Here is a 24,201-nt window from a genome sequence, read left to right on the forward strand (position 1 = left end):
CGTCATATACATATATAGTTTTGAATAAAAATATTTTTTTTTTTTTAATTTTAATTTAAATTTACCTAAATACCTGCAGCGGCCTAATAAACGTATTTTAAAAATATTATTTCAAAATATTAATATTCATAAAAGTTATAAGCATATTTCATAAAAATCACCAAATCTCAAAATTTAAAATCTATGGTCTAATTACAAGCGCATTGGTTAAACTTAAATACGTATAGAAGAAATTTGCAAAAATATTCAAAAACAAAAAAGTTAGATCGAATTTTTAGTTTCACTAATTCTGACGTCATGTGACCCCGTGTCGTTGTATACATATATAGTTTTAAATAAAAATAATTTTTTTTTTTTAATTTTAATTTAAATTTACCTAAATACCTGCAGGGGCCTAATAAACGTATTTTACAAATATTATTTCAAAATATTAATATTCACAAAAGTTATGAGCATATTTCATAAAAATCGCCAAATCTCAAATTTTAAAATTGATGGTCTGATTACAAGCGCATTGGTTAAACTTAAATACGTATAAAAGAAAATTTGCAAAAATATTCAAAAACAAAAAAGTTAGATCGAATTTTTAGTTTCACTAATTCTGACGTCAGTTGAGTCTGTGACGTCATATACGTATATAGTTTTAAAATAAAAATTAAAAAAAAATTTTCAAATTTTAATTAAACTTTACCAAAATAACTGCAGGGGCCTAATAAACGTATTTTAAAAATATTATTTCAAAATATTAATATCCATAAAAGTTATGAGCATATTTTATAAAAATCGCCAAATCTCAAAATTTAAAATTTATGGTCTAATTACAAGCGCATTGGTTAAACTTAAATACGTATAAAAGAAATTTGCAAAAATATTCAAAAACAAAAAAGTTAGATCGAATTTTTAGTTTCACTAATTCTGACGTCAGGTGAGTCTGTGACGTCATATACGTATATAATTTTAAAATAAAAATTAAAAAAAAAAATTTCAAATTTTAATTAAACTTTACCAAAATAACTGCAGGGGCCTAATAAACGTATTTTAAAAATATTATTTCAAAATATTAATATCCATAAAAGTTATGAGCATATTTTATAAAAATTGCCAAATCTCAAAATTTAAAATTCATGGTCTAATTACAAGCGCATTGGTTAAACTTAAATACGTATAAAAGAAATTTGCAAAAATATTCAAAAACAAAAAAGTTAGATCGAATTTTTAGTTTCACTAATTCTGACGTCATGTGACCCTGTGTCGTCATATACATATATAGTTTTGAATAAAAATATTTTTTTTTTTTTAATTTTAATTTAAATTTACCAAAATACCTGCAGCGGCCTAATAAACGTATTTTAAAAATATTATTTCAAAATATTAATATTCATAAAAGTTATGAGCATATTTCATAAAAATCGCCAAATCTCAAAATTTAAAATCTATGGTCTAATTACAAGCGCATTGGTTAAACTTAAATACGTATAAAAGAAATTTGCAAAAATATTCAAAAACAAAAAAGTTAGATCGAATTTTTAGTTTAACTAATTCTGACGTCATGTGACCCCGTGTCGTCATATACATATATAGTTTTAAATAAAAATAATTTTTTTTTTTTAATTTTAATTTAAATTTACCAAAATACCTGCAGGGGCCTAATAAACGTATTTTACAAATATTATTTCAAAATATTAATATTCACAAAAGTTATGAGCATATTTCATAAAAATCGCCAAATCTCAAATTTTAAAATTGATGGTCTGATTACAAGCGCATTGGTTAAACTTAAATACGTATAAAAGAAAATTTGCAAAAATATTCAAAAACAAAAAAGTTAGATCGAATTTTTAGTTTCACTAATTCTGACGTCAGTTGAGTCTGTGACGTCATATACGTATATAGTTTTAAAATAAAAATTAAAAAAAAAATTTTCAAATTTTAATTAAACTTTACCAAAATAACTGCAGGGGCCTAATAAACGTATTTTAAAAATATTATTTCAAAATATTAATATCCATAAAAGTTATGAGCATATTTTATAAAAATCGCCAAATCTCAAAATTTAAAATTTATGGTCTAATTACAAGCGCATTGGTTAAACTTAAATACGTATAAAAGAAATTTGCAAAAATATTCAAAAACAAAAAAGTTAGATCGAATTTTTAGTTTCACTAATTCTGACGTCATGTGACCCTGTGTCGTCATATACATATATAGTTTTGAATAAAAATATTTTTTTTTTTTTAATTTTAATTTAAATTTACCAAAATACCTGCAGCGGCCTAATAAACGTATTTTAAAAATATTATTTCAAAATATTAATATTCATAAAAGTTATGAGCATATTTCATAAAAATCGCCAAATCTCAAAATTTAAAATCTATGGTCTAATTACAAGCGCATTGGTTAAACTTAAATACGTATAAAAGAAATTTGCAAAAATATTCAAAAACAAAAAAGTTAGATCGAATTTTTAGTTTCACTAATTCTGACGTCATGTGACCCCGTGTCGTTATATACATATATAGTTTAAAATAAAAATAATTTTTTTTTTTAAATTTTAATTTACATTTACCAAAATACCTGCAGGGGCCTAATAAACGTATTTTACAAATATTATTTCAAAATATTAATATTCACAAAAGTTATGAGCATATTTCATAAAAATCGCCAAATCTCAAAATTTAAAATCTATGGTCTAATTACAAGCGCATTGGTTAAACTTAAATACGTATAAAAGAAATTTGCAAAAATATTCAAAAACAAAAAAGTTAGATCGAATTTTTAGTTTAACTAATTCTGACGTCATGTGACCCCGTGTCGTCATATACATATATAGTTTTAAATAAAAATAATTTTTTTTTTTTAATTTTAATTTAAATTTACCAAAATACCTGCAGGGGCCTAATAAACGTATTTTACAAATATTATTTCAAAATATTAATATTCACAAAAGTTATGAGCATATTTCATAAAAATCGCCAAATCTCAAATTTTAAAATTGATGGTCTGATTACAAGCGCATTGGTTAAACTTAAATACGTATAAAAGAAAATTTGCAAAAATATTCAAAAACAAAAAAGTTAGATCGAATTTTTAGTTTCACTAATTCTGACGTCAGTTGAGTCTGTGACGTCATATACGTATATAGTTTTAAAATAAAAATTAAAAAAAAAATTTTCAAATTTTAATTAAACTTTACCAAAATAACTGCAGGGGCCTAATAAACGTATTTTAAAAATATTATTTCAAAATATTAATATCCATAAAAGTTATGAGCATATTTTATAAAAATCGCCAAATCTCAAAATTTAAAATTTATGGTCTAATTACAAGCGCATTGGTTAAACTTAAATACGTATAAAAGAAATTTGCAAAAATATTCAAAAACAAAAAAGTTAGATCGAATTTTTAGTTTCACTAATTCTGACGTCAGGTGAGTCTGTGACGTCATATACGTATATAGTTTTAAAAAAAAAATTAAAAAAAAAATTTTCAAATTTTAATTAAACTTTACCAAAATAACTGCAGGGGCCTAATAAACGTATTTTAAAAATATTATTTCAAAATATTAATATCCATAAAAGTTATGAGCATATTTTATAAAAATCGCCAAATCTCAAAATTTAAAATTTATGGTCTAATTACAAGCGCATTGGTTAAACTTAAATACGTATAAAAGAAATTTGCAAAAATATTCAAAAACAAAAAAGTTAGATCGAATTTTTAGTTTCACTAATTCTGACGTCAGGTGAGTCTGTGACGTCATATACGTATATAGTTTTAAAAAAAAAATTAAAAAAAAAAATTTCAAATTTTAATTAAACTTTACCAAAATAACTGCAGGGGCCTAATAAACGTATTTTAAAAATATTATTTCAAAATATTAATATCCATAAAAGTTATGAGCATATTTTATAAAAATCGCCAAATCTCAAAATTTAAAATTTATGGTCTAATTACAAGCGCATTGGTTAAACTTAAATACGTATAAAAGAAATTTGCAAAAATATTCAAAAACAAAAAAGTTAGATCGAATTTTTAGTTTCACTAATTCTGACGTCATGTGACCCTGTGTCGTCATATACATATATAGTTTTAAATAAAAATAAAATTTTTTTTTTTTATATTTTAATTTAAATTTACCTAAATACCTGCAGCGGCCTAATAAACGTATTTTAAAAATATTATTTCAAACATTAATATTCATAAAATTTATGAGCATATTTCATAAAAATCGCCAAATCTCAAAATTTAAAATTTATGGTCTAATTACAAGCGCATTGTTTAAACTTAAATACGTATAAAAGAAATTTGCAAAAATATTCAAAAACGAAAAAGTTAGATCGAATTTTTAGTTTCACTAATTCTGACGTCATGTGACCCTGTGTCGTCATATACATATATAGTTTTGAATAAAAATAATTTTTTTTTTTTTTAAATTTTAATTTAAATTTACCTAAATACCTGCAGCGGCCTAATAAACGTATTTTAAAAATATTATTTTAAAATATTAATATTCATAAAAGTTATGAGCATATTTCATAAAAATCGCCAAATCTCAAAATTTAAAATTTATGGTCTAATTACAAGCGCATTGGTTAAACTTAAATACGTATAAAAGAAATTTGCAAAAATATTCAAAAACGAAAAAGTTAGATCGAATTTTTAGTTTCACTAATTCTGACGTCATGTGACCCTGTGTCGTCATATACATATATAGTTTTGAATAAAAATAATTTTTTTTTTTTTAAATTTTAATTTAAATTTACCTAAATACCTGCAGCGGCCTAATAAACGTATTTTAAAAATATTATTTTAAAATATTAATATTCATAAAAGTTATGAGCATATTTCATAAAAATCGCCAAATCTCAAAATTTAAAATTTATGGTCTAATTACAAGCGCATTGGTTAAACTTAAATACGTATAAAAGAAATTTGCAAAAATATTCAAAAACAAAAAAGTTAGATCGAATTTTTAGTTTCACTAATTCTGACGTCATGTGACCCTGTGTCGTCATATACATATATAGTTTTGAATAAAAATAATTTTTTTTTTTTTTAATTTTAATTTAAATTTACCTAAATACCTGCAGCGGCCTAATAAACGTATTTTAAAAATATTATTTCAAAATATTAATATTCATAAAAGTTATGAGCATATTTCATAAAAATCGCTAAATCTCAAAATTTAAAATTTATGGTCTAATTACAAGCGCATTGGTTAAACTTAAATACGTATAAAAGAAATTTGCAAAAATATTCAAAAACAAAAAAGTTAGATCGAATTTTTAGTTTCACTAATTCTGACGTCAGGTGAGTCTGTGACGTCATATACGTATATAGTTTTAAAAAAAAAATTAAAAAAAAAAATTTCAAATTTTAATTAAACTTTACCAAAATAACTGCAGGGGCCTAATAAACGTATTTTAAAAATATTATTTCAAAATATTAAAATCCATAAAAGTTATGAACATATTTTATAAAAATCGCCAAATCTCAAAATTTAAAATTTATGGTCTAATTACAAGCGCATTGGTTAAACTTAAATACGTATAAAAGAAATTTGCAAAAATATTCAAAAACAAAAACGTTAGATCGAATTTTTAGTTTCACTAATTCTGACGTCATGTGACCCTGTGTCGTCATATACATATATAGTTTTAAATAAAAATAAAATTTTTTTTTTTTATATTTTAATTTAAATTTACCTAAATACCTGCAGCGGCCTAATAAACGTATTTTAAAAATATTATTTCAAACATTAATATTCATAAAATTTATGAGCATATTTCATAAAAATCGCCAAATCTCAAAATTTAAAATTTATGGTCTAATTACAAGCGCATTGTTTAAACTTAAATACGTATAAAAGAAATTTGCAAAAATATTCAAAAACGAAAAAGTTAGATCGAATTTTTAGTTTCACTAATTCTGACGTCATGTGACCCTGTGTCGTCATATACATATATAGTTTTGAATAAAAATAATTTTTTTTTTTTTAAAATTTTAATTTAAATTTACCTAAATACCTGCAGCGGCCTAATAAACGTATTTTAAAAATATTATTTTAAAATATTAATATTCATAAAAGTTATGAGCATATTTCATAAAAATCGCCAAATCTCAAAATTTAAAATTTATGGTCTAATTACAAGCGCATTGGTTAAACTTAAATACGTATAAAAGAAATTTGCAAAAATATTCAAAAACGAAAAAGTTAGATCGAATTTTTAGTTTCACTAATTCTGACGTCATGTGACCCTGTGTCGTCATATACATATATAGTTTTGAATAAAAATAATTTTTTTTTTTTTAAATTTTAATTTAAATTTACCTAAATACCTGCAGCGGCCTAATAAACGTATTTTAAAAATATTATTTTAAAATATTAATATTCATAAAAGTTATGAGCATATTTCATAAAAATCGCCAAATCTCAAAATTTAAAATTTATGGTCTAATTACAAGCGCATTGGTTAAACTTAAATACGTATAAAAGAAATTTGCAAAATTATTCAAAAACAAAAAAGTTAGATCGAATTTTTAGTTTCACTAATTCTGACGTCATGTGACCCTGTGTCGTCATATACATATATAGTTTTAAATAAAAATAAAATTTTTTTTTTAAAAATTTTAATTTAAATTTACCTAAATACCTGCAGCGGCCTAATAAACGTATTTTAAAAATATTATTTCAAAATATTAATATTCAAAAAAGTTATGAGCATATTTCATAAAAATCGCCAAATCTCAAAATTTAAAATTTATGGTCTAATTACAAGCACATTGGTTAAACTTAAATACGTATAAAAGAAATTTGCAAAAATATTCAAAAACAAAAAAGTTAGATCGAATTTTTAGTTTCACTAATTCTGACGTCATGTGACCCTGTGTCGTCATATACATATATAGTTTTGAATAAAAATAATTTTTTTTTTTTTTAATTTTAATTTAAATTTACCTAAATACCTGCAGCGGCCTAATAAACGTATTTTAAAAATATTATTTCAAAATATTAATATTCATAAAAGTTATGAGCATATTTCATAAAAATCGCTAAATCTCAAAATTTAAAATTTATGGTCTAATTACAAGCGCATTGGTTAAACTTAAATACGTATAAAAGAAATTTGCAAAAATATTCAAAAACAAAAAAGTTAGATCGAATTTTTAGTTTCACTAATTCTGACGTCATGTGACCCTGTGTCGTCATATACATATATAGTTTTAAATAAAAATAAATTTTTTTTTTTTTAATTTTAATTTACATTTACCAAAATACCTGCAGCGGCCTAATAAACGTATTTTAAAAATATTATTTCAAAATAATAATATTCACAAAAGTTATGAGCATATTTCATAAAAATCGCCAAATCTTAAATTTTAAAATTTATGGTCTGATTACAAGCGCATTGGTTAAACTTAAATACGTATAAAAGAAATTTGCAAAAATATTCAAAAACAAAAAAGTTAGATCGAATTTTTAGCTTCACTAATTCTGACGTCAGTTGAGTCTGTGACGTCATATACGTATATAGTTTTAAAATAAAAATTAAAAAAAAATTTTTCAAATTTTAATTAAACTTTACCAAAATAACTGCAGGGGCCTAATAAACGTATTTTAAAAATATTATTTCAAAATATTAAAATCCATAAAAGTTATGAGCATATTTTATAAAAATCGCCAAATCTCAAAATTTAAAATTTATGGTCTAATTACAAGCGCATTGGTTAAACTTAAATACGTATAAAAGAAATTTGCAAAAATATTCAAAAACAAAAAAGTTAGATCGAATTTTTAGTTTCACTAATTCTGACGTCATGTGACCCTGTGTCGTCATATACATATATAGTTTTGAATAAAAATATTTTTTTTTTTTTAATTTTAATTTAAATTTACCTAAATACCTGCAGCGGCCTAATAAACGTATTTTAAAAATATTATTTCAAAATATTAATATTCATAAAAGTTATGAGCATATTTCATAAAAATCGCCAAATCTCAAAATTTAAAATCTATGGTCTAATTACAAGCGCATTGGTTAAACTTAAATACGTATAAAAGAAATTTGCAAAAATATTCAAAAACAAAAAAGTTAGATCGAATTTTTAGTTTCACTAATTCTGACGTCATGTGACCCCGTGTCGTCATATACAAATATAGTTTTAAATAAAAATAATTTTTTTTTTTTAATTTTAATTTAAATTTACCAAAATACCTGCAGGGGCCTAATAAACGTATTTTACAAATATTATTTCAAAATATTAATATTCACAAAAGTTATGAGCATATTTCATAAAAATCGCCAAATCTCAAATTTTAAAATTGATGGTCTGATTACAAGCGCATTGGTTAAACTTAAATACGTATAAAAGGAAATTTGCAAAAATATTCAAAAACAAAAAAGTTAGATCGAATTTTTAGTTTCACTAATTCTGACGTCAGTTGAGTCTGTGACGTCATATACGTATATAGTTTTAAAATAAAAATTAAAAAAAAAATTTTCAAATTTTAATTAAACTTTACCAAAATAACTGCAGGGGCCTAATAAACGTATTTTAAAAATATTATTTCAAAATATTAATATCCATAAAAGTTATGAGCATATTTTATAAAAATCGCCAAATCTCAAAATTTAAAATTTATGGTCTAATTACAAGCGCATTGGTTAAACTTAAATACGTATAAAAGAAATTTGCAAAAATATTCAAAAACAAAAAAGTTAGATCGAAATTTTAGTTTCACTAATTCTGACGTCAGGTGAGTCTGTGACGTCATATACGTATATAGTTTTAAAATAAAAATTAAAAAAAAAAATTTCAAATTTTAATTAAACTTTACCAAAATAACTGCAGGGGCCTAATAAACGTATTTTAAAAATATTATTTCAAAATATTAATATCCATAAAAGTTATGAGCATATTTTATAAAAATCGCCAAATCTCAAAATTTAAAATTTATGGTCTAATTACAAGCGCATTGGTTAAACTTAAATACGTATAAAAGAAATTTGCAAAAATATTCAAAAACAAAAAAGTTAGATCGAATTTTTAGTTTCACTAATTCTGACGTCATGTGACCCTGTGTCGTCATATACATATATAGTTTTAAATAAAAATAAAATTTTTTTTTTTAAATTTTAATTTGAATTTACCTAAATACCTGCAGCGGCCTAATAAACGTATTTTAAAAATATTATTTCAAACATTAATATTCATAAAAGTTATGAGCATATTTCATAAAAATCGCCAAATCTCAAAATTTAAAATTTATGGTCTAATTACAAGCGCATTGGTTAAACTTAAATACGTATAAAAGAAATTTGCAAAAATATTCAAAAACGAAAAAGTTAGATCGAATTTTTAGTTTCACTAATTCTGACGTCATGTGACCCTGTGTCGTCATATACATATATAGTTTTGAATAAAAATAATTTTTTTTTTTTTAAATTTTAATTTAAATTTACCTAAATACCTGCAGCGGCCTAATAAACGTATTTTAAAAATATTATTTTAAAATATTAATATTCATAAAAGTTATGAGCATATTTCATAAAAATCGCCAAATCTCAAAATTTAAAATTTATGGTCTAATTACAAGCGCATTGGTTAAACTTAAATACGTATAAAAGAAATTTGCAAAAATATTCAAAAACAAAAAAGTTAGATCGAATTTTTAGTTTCACTAATTCTGACGTCATGTGACCCTGTGTCGTCATATACATATATAGTTTTAAATAAAAATAAAATTTTTTTTTTAAAAATTTTAATTTAAATTTACCTAAATACCTGCAGCGGCCTAATAAACGTATTTTAAAAATATTATTTCAAAATATTAATATTCAAAAAAGTTATGAGCATATTTCATAAAAATCGCCAAATCTCAAAATTTAAAATTTATGGTCTAATTACAAGCGCATTGGTTAAACTTAAATACGTATAAAAGAAATTTGCAAAAATATTCAAAAACAAAAAAGTTAGATCGAATTTTTAGTTTCACTAATTCTGACGTCATGTGACCCTGTGTCGTCATATACATATATAGTTTTAAATAAAAATAAATTTTTTTTTTTTTAATTTTAATTTACATTTACCAAAATACCTGCAGCGGCCTAATAAACGTATTTTAAAAATATTATTTCAAAATATTAATATTCACAAAAGTTATGAGCATATTTCATAAAAATCGCCAAATCTTAAATTTTAAAATTTATGGTCTGATTACAAGCGCATTGGTTAAACTTAAATACGTATAAAAGAAATTTGCAAAAATATTCAAAAACAAAAAAGTTAGATCGAATTTTTAGCTTCACTAATTCTGACGTCAGTTGAGTCTGTGACGTCATATACGTATATAGTTTTAAAATAAAAATTAAAAAAAAATTTTTCAAATTTTAATTAAACTTTACCAAAATAACTGCAGGGGCCTAATAAATGTATTTTAAAAATATTATTTCAAAATATTAAAATCCATAAAAGTTATGAGCATATTTTATAAAAATCGCCAAATCTCAAAATTTAAAATTTATGGTCTAATTACAAGCGCATTGGTTAAACTTAAATACGTATAAAAGAAATTTGCAAAAATATTCAAAAACAAAAAAGTTAGATCGAATTTTTAGTTTCACTAATTCTGACGTCATGTGACCCTGTGTCGTCATATATATATATAGTTTTGAATAAAAATATTTTTTTTTTTTTAATTTTAATTTAAATTTACCTAAATACCTGCAGCGGCCTAATAAACGTATTTTAAAAATATTATTTCAAAATATTAATATTCATAAAAGTTATGAGCATATTTCATAAAAATCGCCAAATCTCAAAATTTAAAATCTATGGTCTAATTACAAGCGCATTGGTTAAACTTAAATACGTATAGAAGAAATTTGCAAAAATATTCAAAAACAAAAAAGTTAGATCGAATTTTTAGTTTCACTAATTCTGACGTCATGTGACCCCGTGTCGTTATATACATATATTGTTTTAAATAAAAATAATTTTTTTTTTTTAATTTTAATTTAAATTTACCAAAATACCTGCAGGGGCCTAATAAACGTATTTTACAAATATTATTTCAAAATATTAATATTCACAAAAGTTATGAGCATATTTCATAAAAATCGCCAAATCTCAAATTTTAAAATTGATGGTCTGATTACAAGCGCATTGGTTAAACTTAAATACGTATAAAAGAAAATTTGCAAAAATATTCAAAAACAAAAAAGCTAGATCAAATTTTTAGTTTCACTAATTCTGACGTCAGTTGAGTCTGTGACGTCATATACGTATATAGTTTTAAAATAAAAATTAAAAAAAAATTTTTCAAATTTTAATTAAACTTTACCAAAATAACTGCAGGGGCCTAATAAACGTATTTTAAAAATATTATTTCAAAATATTAATATCCATAAAAGTTATGAGCATATTTTATAAAAATCGCCAAATCTCAAAATTTAAAATTTATGGTCTAATTACAAGCGCATTGGTTAAACTTAAATACGTATAAAAGAAATTTGCAAAAATATTCAAAAACAAAAAAGTTAGATCGAATTTTTAGTTTCACTAATTCTGACGTCATGTGACCCTGTGTCGTCATATATATATATAGTTTTGTATAAAAATATTTTTTTTTTTTAATTTTAATTTAAATTTACCTAAATACCTGCAGCGGCCTAATAAACGTATTTTAAAAATATTATTTCAAAATATTAATATTCATAAAAGTTATGAGCATATTTCATAAAAATCGCCAAATCTCAAAATTTAAAATCTATGGTCTAATTACAAGCGCATTGGTTAAACTTAAATACGTATAGAAGAAATTTGCAAAAATATTCAAAAACAAAAAAGTTAGATCGAATTTTTAGTTTCACTAATTCTGACGTCATGTGACCCCGTGTCGTTATATACATATATTGTTTTAAATAAAAATAATTTTTTTTTTTTTAATTTTAATTTAAATTTACCAAAATACCTGCAGGGGCCTAATAAACGTATTTTACAAATATTATTTCAAAATATTAATATTCACAAAAGTTATGAGCATATTTCATAAAAATCGCCAAATCTCAAATTTTAAAATTGATGGTCTGATTACAAGCGCATTGGTTAAACTTAAATACGTATAAAAGAAAATTTGCAAAAATATTCAAAAACAAAAAAGCTAGATCAAATTTTTAGTTTCACTAATTCTGACGTCAGTTGAGTCTGTGACGTCATATACGTATATAGTTTTAAAATAAAAATTAAAAAAAAATTTTTCAAATTTTAATTAAACTTTACCAAAATAACTGCAGGGGCCTAATAAACGTATTTTAAAAATATTATTTCAAAATATTAATATCCATAAAAGTTATGAGCATATTTTATAAAAATCGCCAAATCTCAAAATTTAAAATTTATGGTCTAATTACAAGCGCATTGGTTAAACTTAAATACGTATAAAAGAAATTTGCAAAAATATTCAAAAACAAAAAAGTTAGATCGAATTTTTAGTTTCACTAATTCTGACGTCATGTGACCCCGTGTCGTCATATACATATATAGTTTTAAATAAAAATAATTTTTTTTTTTTAATTTTAATTTAAATTTGCCAAAATACCTGCAGGGGCCTAATAAACGTATTTTACAAATATTATTTCAAAATATTAATATTCACAAAAGTTATGAGCATATTTCATAAAAATCGCCAAATCTCAAATTTTAAAATTGATGGTCTGATTACAAGCGCATTGGTTAAACTTAAATACGTATAAAAGAAAATTTGCAAAAATATTCAAAAACAAAAAAGTTAGATCGAATTTTTAGTTTCACTAATTCTGACGTCAGTTGAGTCTGTGACGTCATATACGTATATAGTTTTAAAATAAAAATTAAAAAAAAATTTTCAAATTTTAATTAAACTTTACCAAAATAACTGCAGGGGCCTAATAAACGTATTTTAAAAATATTATTTCAAAATATTAATATCCATAAAAGTTATGAGCATATTTTATAAAAATCGCCAAATCTCAAAATTTAAAATTTATGGTCTAATTACAAGCGCATTGGTTAAACTTAAATACGTATAAAAGAAATTTGCAAAAATATTCAAAAACAAAAAAGTTAGATCGAATTTTTAGTTTCACTAATTCTGACGTCAGGTGAGTCTGTGACGTCATATACGTATATAGTTTTAAAATAAAAATTAAAAAAAAAAATTTCAAATTATAATTAAACTTTACCAAAATAACTGCAGGGGCCTAATAAACGTATTTTAAAAATATTATTTCAAAATATTAATATCCATAAAAGTTATGAGCATATTTTATAAAAATCGCCAAATCTCAAAATTTAAAATTTATGGTCTAATTACAAGCGCATTGGTTAAACTTAAATACGTATAAAAGAAATTTGCAAAAATATTCAAAAACAAAAAAGTTAGATCGAATTTTTAGTTTCACTAATTCTGACGTCATGTGACCCTGTGTCGTCATATACATATATAGTTTTGAATAAAAATATTTTTTTTTTTTTAATTTTAATTTAAATTTACCTAAATACCTGCAGCGGCCTAATAAACGTATTTTAAAAATATTATTTCAAAATATTAATATTCATAAAAGTTATGAGCATATTTCATAAAAATGGCCAAATCTCAAAATTTAAAATCTATGGTCTAATTACAAGCGCATTGGTTAAACTTAAATACGTATAAAAGAAATTTGCAAAAATATTCAAAAACAAAAAAGTTAGATCGAATTTTTAGTTTCACTAATTCTGACGTCATGTGACCCCGTGTCGTTATATACATATATAGTTTAAAATAAAAATAATTTTTTTTTTTAAATTTTAATTTAAATTTAACAAAATACCTGCAGGGGCCTAATAAACGTATTTTACAAATATTATTTCAAAATATTAATATTCACAAAAGTTATGAGCATATTTCATAAAAATCGCCAAATCTCAAATTTTAAAATTGATGGTCTGATTACAAGCGCATTGGTTAAACTTAAATACGTATAAAAGAAAATTTGCAAAAATATTCAAAAACAAAAAAGTTAGATCGAATTTTTAGTTTCACTAATTCTGACGTCAGTTGAGTCTGTGACGTCATATACGTATATAGTTTTAAAATAAAAATTAAAAAAAAATTTTTCAAATTTTAATTAAACTTTACCAAAATAACTGCAGGGGCCTAATAAACGTATTTTAAAAATATTATTTCAAAATATTAATATCCATAAAAGTTATGAGCATATTTTATAAAAATCGCCAAATCTCAAAATTTAAAATTTATGGTCTAATTACAAGCGCATTGGTTAAACTTAAATACGTATAAAAGAAATTTGCAAAAATATTCAAAAACAAAAAAGTTAGATCGAATTTTTAGTTTCACTAATTCTGACGTCATGTGACCCCGTGTCGTCATATACATATATAGTTTTAAATAAAAATAATTTTTTTTTTTTAATTTTAATTTAAATTTACCAAAATACCTGCAGGGGCCTAATAAACGTATTTTACAAATATTATTTCAAAATATTAATATTCACAAAAGTTATGAGCATATTTCATAAAAATCGCCAAATCTCAAATTTTAAAATTGATGGTCTGATTACAAGCGCATTGGTTAAACTTAAATACGTATAAAAGAAAATTTGCAAAAATATTCAAAAACAAAAAAGTTAGATCGAATTTTTAGTTTCACTAATTCTGACGTCAGTTGAGTCTGTGACGTCATATACGTATATAGTTTTAAAATAAAAATTAAAAAAAAAATTTTCAAATTTTAATTAAACTTTACCAAAATAACTGCAGGGGCCTAATAAACGTATTTTAAAAATATTATTTCAAAATATTAATATCCATAAAAGTTATGAGCATATTTTATAAAAATCGCCAAATCTCAAAATTTAAAATTTATGGTCTAATTACAAGCGCATTGGTTAAACTTAAATACGTATAAAAGAAATTTGCAAAAATATTCAAAAACAAAAAAGTTAGATCGAATTTTTAGTTTCACTAATTCTGACGTCAGGTGAGTCTGTGACGTCATATACGTATATAGTTTTAAAATAAAAATTAAAAAAAAAAATTTCAAATTTTAATTAAACTTTACCAAAATAACTGCAGGGGCCTAATAAACGTATTTTAAAAATATTATTTCAAAATATTAATATCCATAAAAGTTATGAGCATATTTTATAAAAATCGCCAAATCTCAAAATTTAAAATTTATGGTCTAATTACAAGCGCATTGGTTAAACTTAAATATGTATAAAAGAAATTTGCAAAAATATTCAAAAACAAAAAAGTTAGATCGAATTTTTAGTTTCACTAATTCTGACGTCATGTGACCCTGTGTCGTCATATACATATATAGTTTTAAATAAAAATAAAATTTTTTTTTTTTATATTTTAATTTAAATTTACCTAAATACCTGCAGCGGCCTAATAAACGTATTTTAAAAATATTATTTTAAAATATTAATATTCATAAAAGTTATGAGCATATTTCATAAAAATCGCCAAATCTCAAAATTTAAAATTTATGGTCTAATTACAAGCGCATTGGTTAAACTTAAATACGTATAAAAGAACTTTGCAAAAATATTCAAAAACAAAAAAGTTAGATCGAATTTTTAGTTTCACTAATTCTGACGTCATGTGACCCTGTGTCGTCATATATATATATAGTTTTAAATAAAAATAAAATTTTTTTTTTTTAAATTTTAATTTAAATTTACTTTAATACCTGCAGCGGCCTAATAAACGTATTTTAAATATATTATTTTAAAATATTAATATTCATAAAAGTTATGAACATTTTTCATAAAAATCGCCAAATCTCAAAATTTAAAATTTATGGTCTAATTACAAGCGCATTGGTTAAACTTAAATACGTATAAAAGAAATTTGCAAAAATATTCAAAAACAAAAAAGTTAGATCGAATTTTTAGTTTCACTGATTCTGACGTCATGTGACCCCGTGTCGTCATATACATATATAGTTTTAAATAAAAATAATTTTTTTTTTTAAATTTTAATTTAAATATACCAAAATACCTGCAGGGGCCTAATAAACGTATTTTAAATATATTATTTCAAAATATTAATATCCATAAAAGTTATGAACATATTTCATAAAAATCGCCAAATCTTAAAAATCAAAATACATGGTCTGATTAAAAGCTCATTGGTATGAATTTAATACGTATTAAAGAAATTTGCAAAAATATTCAAAAACAAAAAAGTTAGATCGAGTTACTTTTCAATGTTGGGCCTCAACTGCACTTTCACAGTAAAAGTAAGTTGCATTTTAATGTAGGGTTTAAAACCGGCAGCATGGTGTAGTTGTAAGAACACTTACTACACCACACATGAGGTTGTGGGTTCAATCCCCACTGATCTCATGCTGTAGCGCCCTTGAGTAAGGCGCTATAAATGGTATGAACTCCTGCTGAGCCATCACCTAATCATCAGCATAATTTACGGTCAATTATAGTCTCTATAATATCCCAAACTGCACCAGGCAACTCGAGAGATTCGACTTTTCCACATCGAGGATAAAAATATATACAAAAAAAAACTGTACTTATACAGTAAAAGTAAGTAGCTGTTTAATGTGTAGAATTCCCCGTACTTAAACAGTAAAACTAACCGTTTAAAATGAAGCACCAACTGCTTAATTGAAAATGATCAAGCGATTTTGAACCATGTTTTATTTATTACATAAATCTGGTAAAAGGTATTACAATTTTGTAATTCAAAGGGTATTACAATTTTGTATTTAAACAACTGCGCTTCAAATGGTGTATTTAATTCTAAATTTAAAAATACAATTTTTTTGGGTGATTTTGTATCGTGATTTCTATACCACCTTATAGGTTAATAGGTCACGAAATAGGCGAGATATAAAAATTTTATAACTTTTGTTCTATTTCAAAATTTTGCAAAGTGTTTATCTTTAATCTTAGTTCGGACAATACGCTCCTGTTTCCATACAAGATTTTATGTTCAGCGATTTTGCAAAAAAATAATAAATTTGTTTAGGTCGAGAAATTGACCTTCCCACATCAAGGGTTAACAAATATCAAAAGTAGCATTACTGTTTAAAAACAAGTTTAATGCAATGTTGATTTATTAAGAAATTAAAACAAATAAAACAACTCACTAGCTCGAAAAATAAACTAATCAAGAAAAGAAATTGCATAAATACATAACTAATAATAAACGGAATATTATGCTTGTTTATAAAATAATTTAACAAAACTAACAAAACATAAATCCTTTCTTTAAATAGAAAATAAAAGGAAATATAATATATCAGCACCAAAATGCATGTAAAGCACAGTGCTTATCAAGTTAACCTTAAAATTACATAAATAAGTAAAATAGCCAGCTTATTAGGCATTATTTATGCACATGCAAAAGTCCATGTACACATACCCACTAAAAATTAAATCCTATGCTTTAGTTATTAAATAAACATGGCTTTGTTCCCGTTAATTTGCATAAAATTTACAACTTTTGCAAAGATTCAAATAAACATAATATTGATTTGCATAAGTGGATGACGTCACTATAGAATGTGATGTCATTTTTTTTAAATGACGTCATTTCACATTTTTAACTTCACTAACATCAACTACCTAGTAAATTAAACCTGACTTATGACGTCACAATTACACATCGAAATCAAACGCCTTATCTTCGGCTTCTTCTTCGTCTGGGTCGCAATCCAAAGTTTCAGTCTGCTCCGAGGCTAAACTCATCGCGTAGTTGATTTGCTGGCACGCTTTCTCGGCCACATCACGTGAGTGGCACGTGACCCGAGGTTTGGTGTATTTGTAACGAATTGCCGACGTTCCAGAGGTTTCAGGTTGATAAGCGAACTGGCCCGAATTTAAAGGCTGTAAAATATTCACAAATTTTGTGTTTCAGTTTTTAAAAAGTTTTTTTAATTTTAACTAATAATTTTTTAACTAATTTAAGCCCCGAAAAAACGGTTTACGTTAACTGTCCGTAACTCAACAAAAAAAAGTTACGTTCTCAAAACCAGTAAATTTAGGAGTTACGTAATATTTACGAGATAGCTCTCTCGCAATGTAACCTATGCGAATAAATAATAAACATTAGCTATAAATTAACGTCCGCACATCGCAAAGGTACAATGTTTTTCAACAACAAACTTAGATAAGGTTGGGGTAAGGGTATACATATTTGAAAACTCAGATGATAAACACAACAACTTTAGATAGACAACAAACTTAGACACAAAACGAAAAAGGGGTTGCGTAGGAGAGTTACGTACAAGCTACGAGTAAATTTGGGAGGTACGTAGTGTTTATCAGTTTTGTCTGAATACGGACAGTTAACGTGATCCAAAAAAAACTAATACCAAAAAAACTTTTATTTTTTTATAAAACTTTTCCATTTTTCTTCCTATATATTTTACATACCAACTTGATGACCAGTTCTAATTGCGGTTTTTCGTTAATTGCTTGTGACGTCATACCGCTTTCAGTGACGTCACTACGCATAATGACGTTTACACTCATAAGGTGAGCGTAATCGGCAAATAGTTGCACGTGATCGATTTCGGGCGAACTCTCCTTCACGAAATAAACTTTTTTGTTCGTGATTAAAACCTGATAAATTAAAGTCATATATTAGCGATATTTTTATACTCAAAAATTAATAAAGTTGGTGTCACTGAACACAAAAATGGTTTTAACTTTAAATAATTTTACTTACTTTTTAAGTTATACAAGTTTTAAAAAAAAATTAAAATTAATTAAAAAAAAAGAAAAGGGCAGCCCGGTTTGTGATGACGTAGAAAGTACTAGCGTGTATACATTCACTACGCTACTTAGTACTTTCTACGGCACACAAAAAATATGGTAACCTGGTTTTTTATGTTAATCATTTTCCAGTATTTTTGAAAATTAAATTGTAAGTACCACAGATATTTTTTAAAAGTTCTAAAGCCATTTTGTGATTCAGTGTTAACCATACTAACATGTTATATACATAACTTACAAAATTGCAAAACTATGTAACATTTAAGTTAAAAAAAGCTAAGACTTATTAATTGCAAACTTTAAATATCTTATTGCAACAATATGCACCATCATGCTATCTTGTTGGTGGTAACTTAGTTTATGTAAAGCATAAAAATGTTCAGTATAATCATTCCTGTTGAATGTGTAAAGAAATTGTTGGCCATTTGCCTGTGAAGCTGAATAACATTGAAGACAACCCTGTAAGCATTTAAATTTGTTGTTAGTAATAAGTATTTACTTCATATTTAAAATTAAAATTACAGTTATTTAAAAAACAAAAAATCCAGAACTACAAATACAAAATTTTTAAGTTTGCTAATAAAATACGATTTTGTTATAAAAAAAAAATAAAAAAATAATTTTACTTCATAAAAATAAAATTATTAATAAAAATTTCATAACTTTATATTCAAGCAACACTCACCTGAAAGCTATGGCAACATCTTATAGGTCTTACTCTCGAAAGTTGTCGATCTTTGGACAAACTAATTTCTCTTACTGCAGAAGCTGACTGGGAAGCCAAATCCAATATTCCTTTTAATAGAAAAAATCAAGATTTGAATTAAAGCATTTTTACATTAAAATTTAAATGTGCATATCTTTAAAAACAATATTAATTAATACCATTTAAATCATTAGAAATATTTTAAAAAAAATAATTTTAAAATGTTTTTTTTTTTTTTTTTTACCGGACACAGGTTTGGTAACTGTTCCAACGACCCCCTTTCCAATTCCAGTAATAAATCCCTTAGCCCCATCATCTTGGACCCCTTTAACAGTCTGGGTAACAACACTGGTGAAACCCCCTATAACCCCAGTCATTAAACCCTGTAAAATTACAAAAATAAATAAAGTTTTAAATTGATGATGTAACAAAATTTCGCCAATGACAAATCAAAAAATGGCAATGCTTACATTACAACAAATAGCTGAAAATAAATATTACAAAACTCAAAAAAAAAATTTAAAAAAATTTTTTTTTTTATAAAATAAATGAGAAACTAAAACTCACTTTTAATATTGAACATATTCAAACCATGATGAAAAATAAAAGTATCACTACCATATCCATACAATTAAAATAATACAACCTGAACAACAATCTACCTGTAACCCAGCTAACACGTGACTTCCGGCGTCTCTAGAATGAGCTTGGATTGCTTTTCTCTTCTCATCATGTTCTTGATCCATTGCTATTGCTCCTAATCGATCTGAAAGCGTTCCTGCCACCTAGTGGAAGGTTAAAATAATGTTGTTTAAACTTTTAATATAATTAAACAAAATTTTGGCAATAAAAAAAAATTATTTTTCGTTTGAGAAAAAAAATTTCCTTTTGATATTTTTTATTTTACCTTGGCTGTTGAATCAGAGAGACCATGAGTAAGGTGTTTGACCATGTTGTGTACATTCCCACGAGCCAGGCCACTAACCCCAGCTTTCACATCACTCAAGAGGCCAATTGGATTCCCTAAAAAGTCGACAGATCCAAGGATTCTGGCAGCCTGGCTTTTTAATTGATCTTTGATGTGCTAAAATACAGAGAATGGCAATGATATAAAGCTTGGTAGATGTTATTTAAATCCATTTAAATTATCTGGTTTTATTTATAACTTTAATAAAATTAAATTTTTTTTATATATATTTTTATTTTCAATATCGGAAGGCTAACCTTATAACTTAAACATAGCAAAATCTGTTAGCTTGACATAGTCTCTAATTGCTTTTGGCAGTTTGAGATATTATTGATTTTAATTTTTTAATAATTAAGTAACTGATTATTTTTTGGCTCAGCTGGAGTTTATACCATTTATAGTGCCTTACTTAAGGGCGCTACAGCATAAAAAACTATGTAAAAAATTACAAAGAACAAAGCAATATTATTCTGTTACCTTAGTGAAATCGGCAATAATAAATGCGAATGTCTCGAACAAATGTCTTTTCAAGTAGGCTTGCAAGTTAATGGGAGCTCTTTCAAACTGTATCAACATTATACCAAGTGCTCTCTTCACAGCGTTTAGCTCAGGCAATAACCTTGATGCGGTGATAACACTTAGTCTAAGTGGAGCTGCTGCTAGTTTTAAAGTATCGAAATAATATCTCCTTGTACTGGAAAAGTCTTTGGTGGTCATTGCCACTGTTCTGTTCAACTCAACCTAAATGTAAGTAGTGTAAGATATTGTTAATAAATATCAAAATTCTACTCATGTTAATTTATCTTTATTTAAATTGTAGTTTGAATAACTTAATTTATATATACAATAAATATGAATAAATTTCAAAATACGCCGAAGCCTATTTTAACTAGCAGTTTCGTTATAAAAAATGGAATTTTTTGGAAATTTTTTTTAATGTAATAAATCTACCTTAGTTTCATCCAATAATTCGCTATCACCCTGTGAAGAACTTGGCCCAACTCCAGCAAAATGAAGAAGTTTTAGCAACAACCTTTCCTCAATTTCAAGAGATAATTTACCTACATCCACTACCAGGGATTTGTAAATCTGATACCTGGAAATAATAAAATTTAAGTTTTAGTTAAGTTTTGTATTACAAAAAAGCTAATTTAATTTAAACATATCTAAGGGCTTGCAATCAATAAATAGTATAAAACAGTGTTTAGTAAAACATTTAAAGGTATATTGGCTCAAGTGGTTAGTATAAACACAAAAAATATGATATGTAAACATTAGAATGTAGGCACAGGCTTGTTATAAGGCTGTGGAAAATGTCTGTATAGTGTTTTTTAACTCTAAAAGGCAAGTACAATGTTTTTTTAAAGCAGATATAATAGATTATTTGAAATTTAAAGCAATATGAAACTGAAAGATAATTTAAATCTTAAAAAAGTTATATATTATTCACATTTTACTGTTGGTAGGTTGTCGAACAGCATGAACAGACAAAAGTGGATCGGTTGATGAAGAAAGATGATCAATAAGCATCGGATTAGGGGTTTTTGCAGAGTAAATTGGACTTAACATTACTTGTGGATAGCCATCCAACAACTGGTTGTCAATCTTTAAATAAAAAAAAAAAATTTTATGTAAAGACTCCATTTTTTAAAGTTTATTCGATTTAATATATGTTAAATATATTTTTAAAATTTGCCCGATTTAATTCAGAACACTTCCTATATTACACAAGGTCCAATGTTCAATCCCCAATGCTCTTATGCTGTAGCATCCTTGAGTAAGGCGCTGTTAACAGTATTAACTCCTGCTGAGCCAGCTCTTTATCAGCGGCTTAACTATCGAAATTTCATTTTATATAATATCCGAAACTGCTAAAAGCAACTCAAGACTGGGTCGGGGAAACGGTTTGTTATGTTAAAGTCGTGAAGTTGACCTTTTCACATTGGTTTTAAAGATAAATACAAAAAAGTTAGGCTAAAGAAAACAAAACTTAAATTAAAATAAATTGTATTCTTACTTGTATTTTTTGAACTCTCAACAGAAAAGTTTCTTCGCCCGGCATTACACTAATTTCCATATGAACTCCATTCATTGTTAAATAAATCAACTCTTCAGGTGTATTACTAACTAACGATACACCTAACCCTTTCACCATGCTTACTGTTAGGTTAAATCTTAAACTTGAATGCTGATTGCTTGAATTTGTTCCAGAAGAATCTTTTGCGAAGTGTTTTTCTGGCTTGCTTTCAACCATTGACCAATCAGAATGCTTCATGTCTATTCCAGCCCTTTTTTGCCTAAAGTTAAGTAAATAATTTTAGAAAATTTAAGATAAGACTATGTAAAAATGATTAAACACAAAGTAGTACAGTGCAAATGTAAATCTTAACTTATAAAGTAATACTAATGTCAAAAATACTGAGTAAAAGGTTACCTTATATCCACAATTCTTAACACTCTTGTAGGTCCATCCCTCACAACTTTAAGCGATAACATTCCACTACCAGGAATAAGTTTGTGTCGTGAACAACTTTCGTGAGGCAATATTACCCTGTGTTCTTCAAATGAAGCCAACTTTACTATTCCTCCTACTTCTAAGTAGTTGGTCTGTTAAATTAAATGTTGAAATAACAAGTCTTTAATTTAAAATTATTATAAAGAAAAATGAACAACTTAAATAGATCGCTAACCAACTTAGACCAACTTAAGGCAGTAACCACCTTAAACAAATTTACCCCTCCAGGCTAGGCAAACCCTATGTCCAAACTCATAAGACCTCACAAAAAAAAACTACCCCCAATTCTTGCCGAAGTTCTACTTGAGATAACCTAAACTAATTTTGTTTACCTGAACACACAAATTCTTGTGCCTGCACTTCAACCTTCCCTCGCTAAACGACCAAGTTTGCGTCGATCTTCTTCGTTCGTCTTCAGCTCTCAGTGCAAGGGGAATACCCTCTATCGATCCCATGTTGAAAGCCATCTCTGAAATGTCGAGGACCATTCTGGGGGCTCTTCTGCGACGATGTGCTGCTCCATCACTGTCATTTTAAAGTAAAGTTCATTAAATTTCTGTTCTTAAATTTAAAGAACAGTATATTCCAGCCTTTAAGAGTTATTCAAACAATTTTTACAAATAAACCAATTTTGTATTTAAAAAACACAGCCCCACCTTGTGGACATTTCTTTCTCGGGAGGAGATGATCCTTCATGGAATATCTTCCCATCCGCAGTCATCCTCCACAACTGGCTTCTCTTGCTTGATCTTAGAGGTTGAAGAGAGATGATGTTGGAACGATGATCACCCTGGACTTCTAGGACGAGCACAACAGCTGTGTGATTGCTGTGACCTGAAGATTTTAAATAAAATAACAAAATATTACTAAAAAGTATATTTAGTAATAATAAATGCTTTAGAAAATTTTGTTAAAATATCACTTTAAATACTGTTTTTATATTTTAAAGTTATAACCCATAATTCAAAACTAGTTTATTATGTTTCAGTTAAGTTAGAAATTTTTTTATTTTTTGGCTTCATTTGTTTGTGTGACATTTGTACATCAAGTTTATGATTCCTAAACTAGTAATTTAGTAAATAAGGTAACTTACCAAATACTGATTTCTGTAGTACAGGAGTTCCAATGGTGATGTAAATATAATTTTCATAAAATAATTCCTTCTCTGTTCCAATATTACTCATATCTAATCTTGCACTTGATGACCCACCTATCAATTAAATAA

At 25.3% G+C, this 24,201-nt stretch overlaps 1 protein-coding gene across 1 annotated transcript in view; it reads right to left on the reverse strand.

Moving 5' to 3' along the window:
- Nucleotides 1–16,806: 16,806 nt before the first annotated feature.
- LOC145751487 (intermembrane lipid transfer protein VPS13D-like) overlaps nt 16,807–24,201 on the reverse strand; it is a 36,661-nt gene continuing 29,266 nt past the window's right edge. The window contains exons 68-82 of the mRNA XM_082567658.1: nt 24,070–24,186; nt 23,633–23,810; nt 23,309–23,501; nt 22,896–23,068; nt 22,479–22,758; nt 21,912–22,066; nt 21,413–21,557; nt 20,939–21,202; nt 20,402–20,578; nt 20,157–20,279; nt 19,739–19,877; nt 19,474–19,583; nt 19,116–19,247; nt 18,447–18,635; nt 16,807–17,897 (exon numbers count right to left, since the gene is read on the reverse strand). Coding sequence (XP_082423784.1) covers nt 17,670–17,897; nt 18,447–18,635; nt 19,116–19,247; nt 19,474–19,583; nt 19,739–19,877; nt 20,157–20,279; nt 20,402–20,578; nt 20,939–21,202; nt 21,413–21,557; nt 21,912–22,066; nt 22,479–22,758; nt 22,896–23,068; nt 23,309–23,501; nt 23,633–23,810; nt 24,070–24,186 — 2,603 coding nt within the window. The 3' untranslated portion in view covers nt 16,807–17,669. The remainder of the gene's footprint in view (nt 17,898–18,446; nt 18,636–19,115; nt 19,248–19,473; nt 19,584–19,738; nt 19,878–20,156; nt 20,280–20,401; nt 20,579–20,938; nt 21,203–21,412; nt 21,558–21,911; nt 22,067–22,478; nt 22,759–22,895; nt 23,069–23,308; nt 23,502–23,632; nt 23,811–24,069; nt 24,187–24,201) is intronic.

The sequence above is a fragment of the Corella eumyota genome, chromosome 4 (assembly GCF_963082875.1).
Source record: "Corella eumyota chromosome 4, kaCorEumy4.1, whole genome shotgun sequence".
Taxonomy (NCBI): domain Eukaryota; kingdom Metazoa; phylum Chordata; class Ascidiacea; order Phlebobranchia; family Corellidae; genus Corella; species Corella eumyota.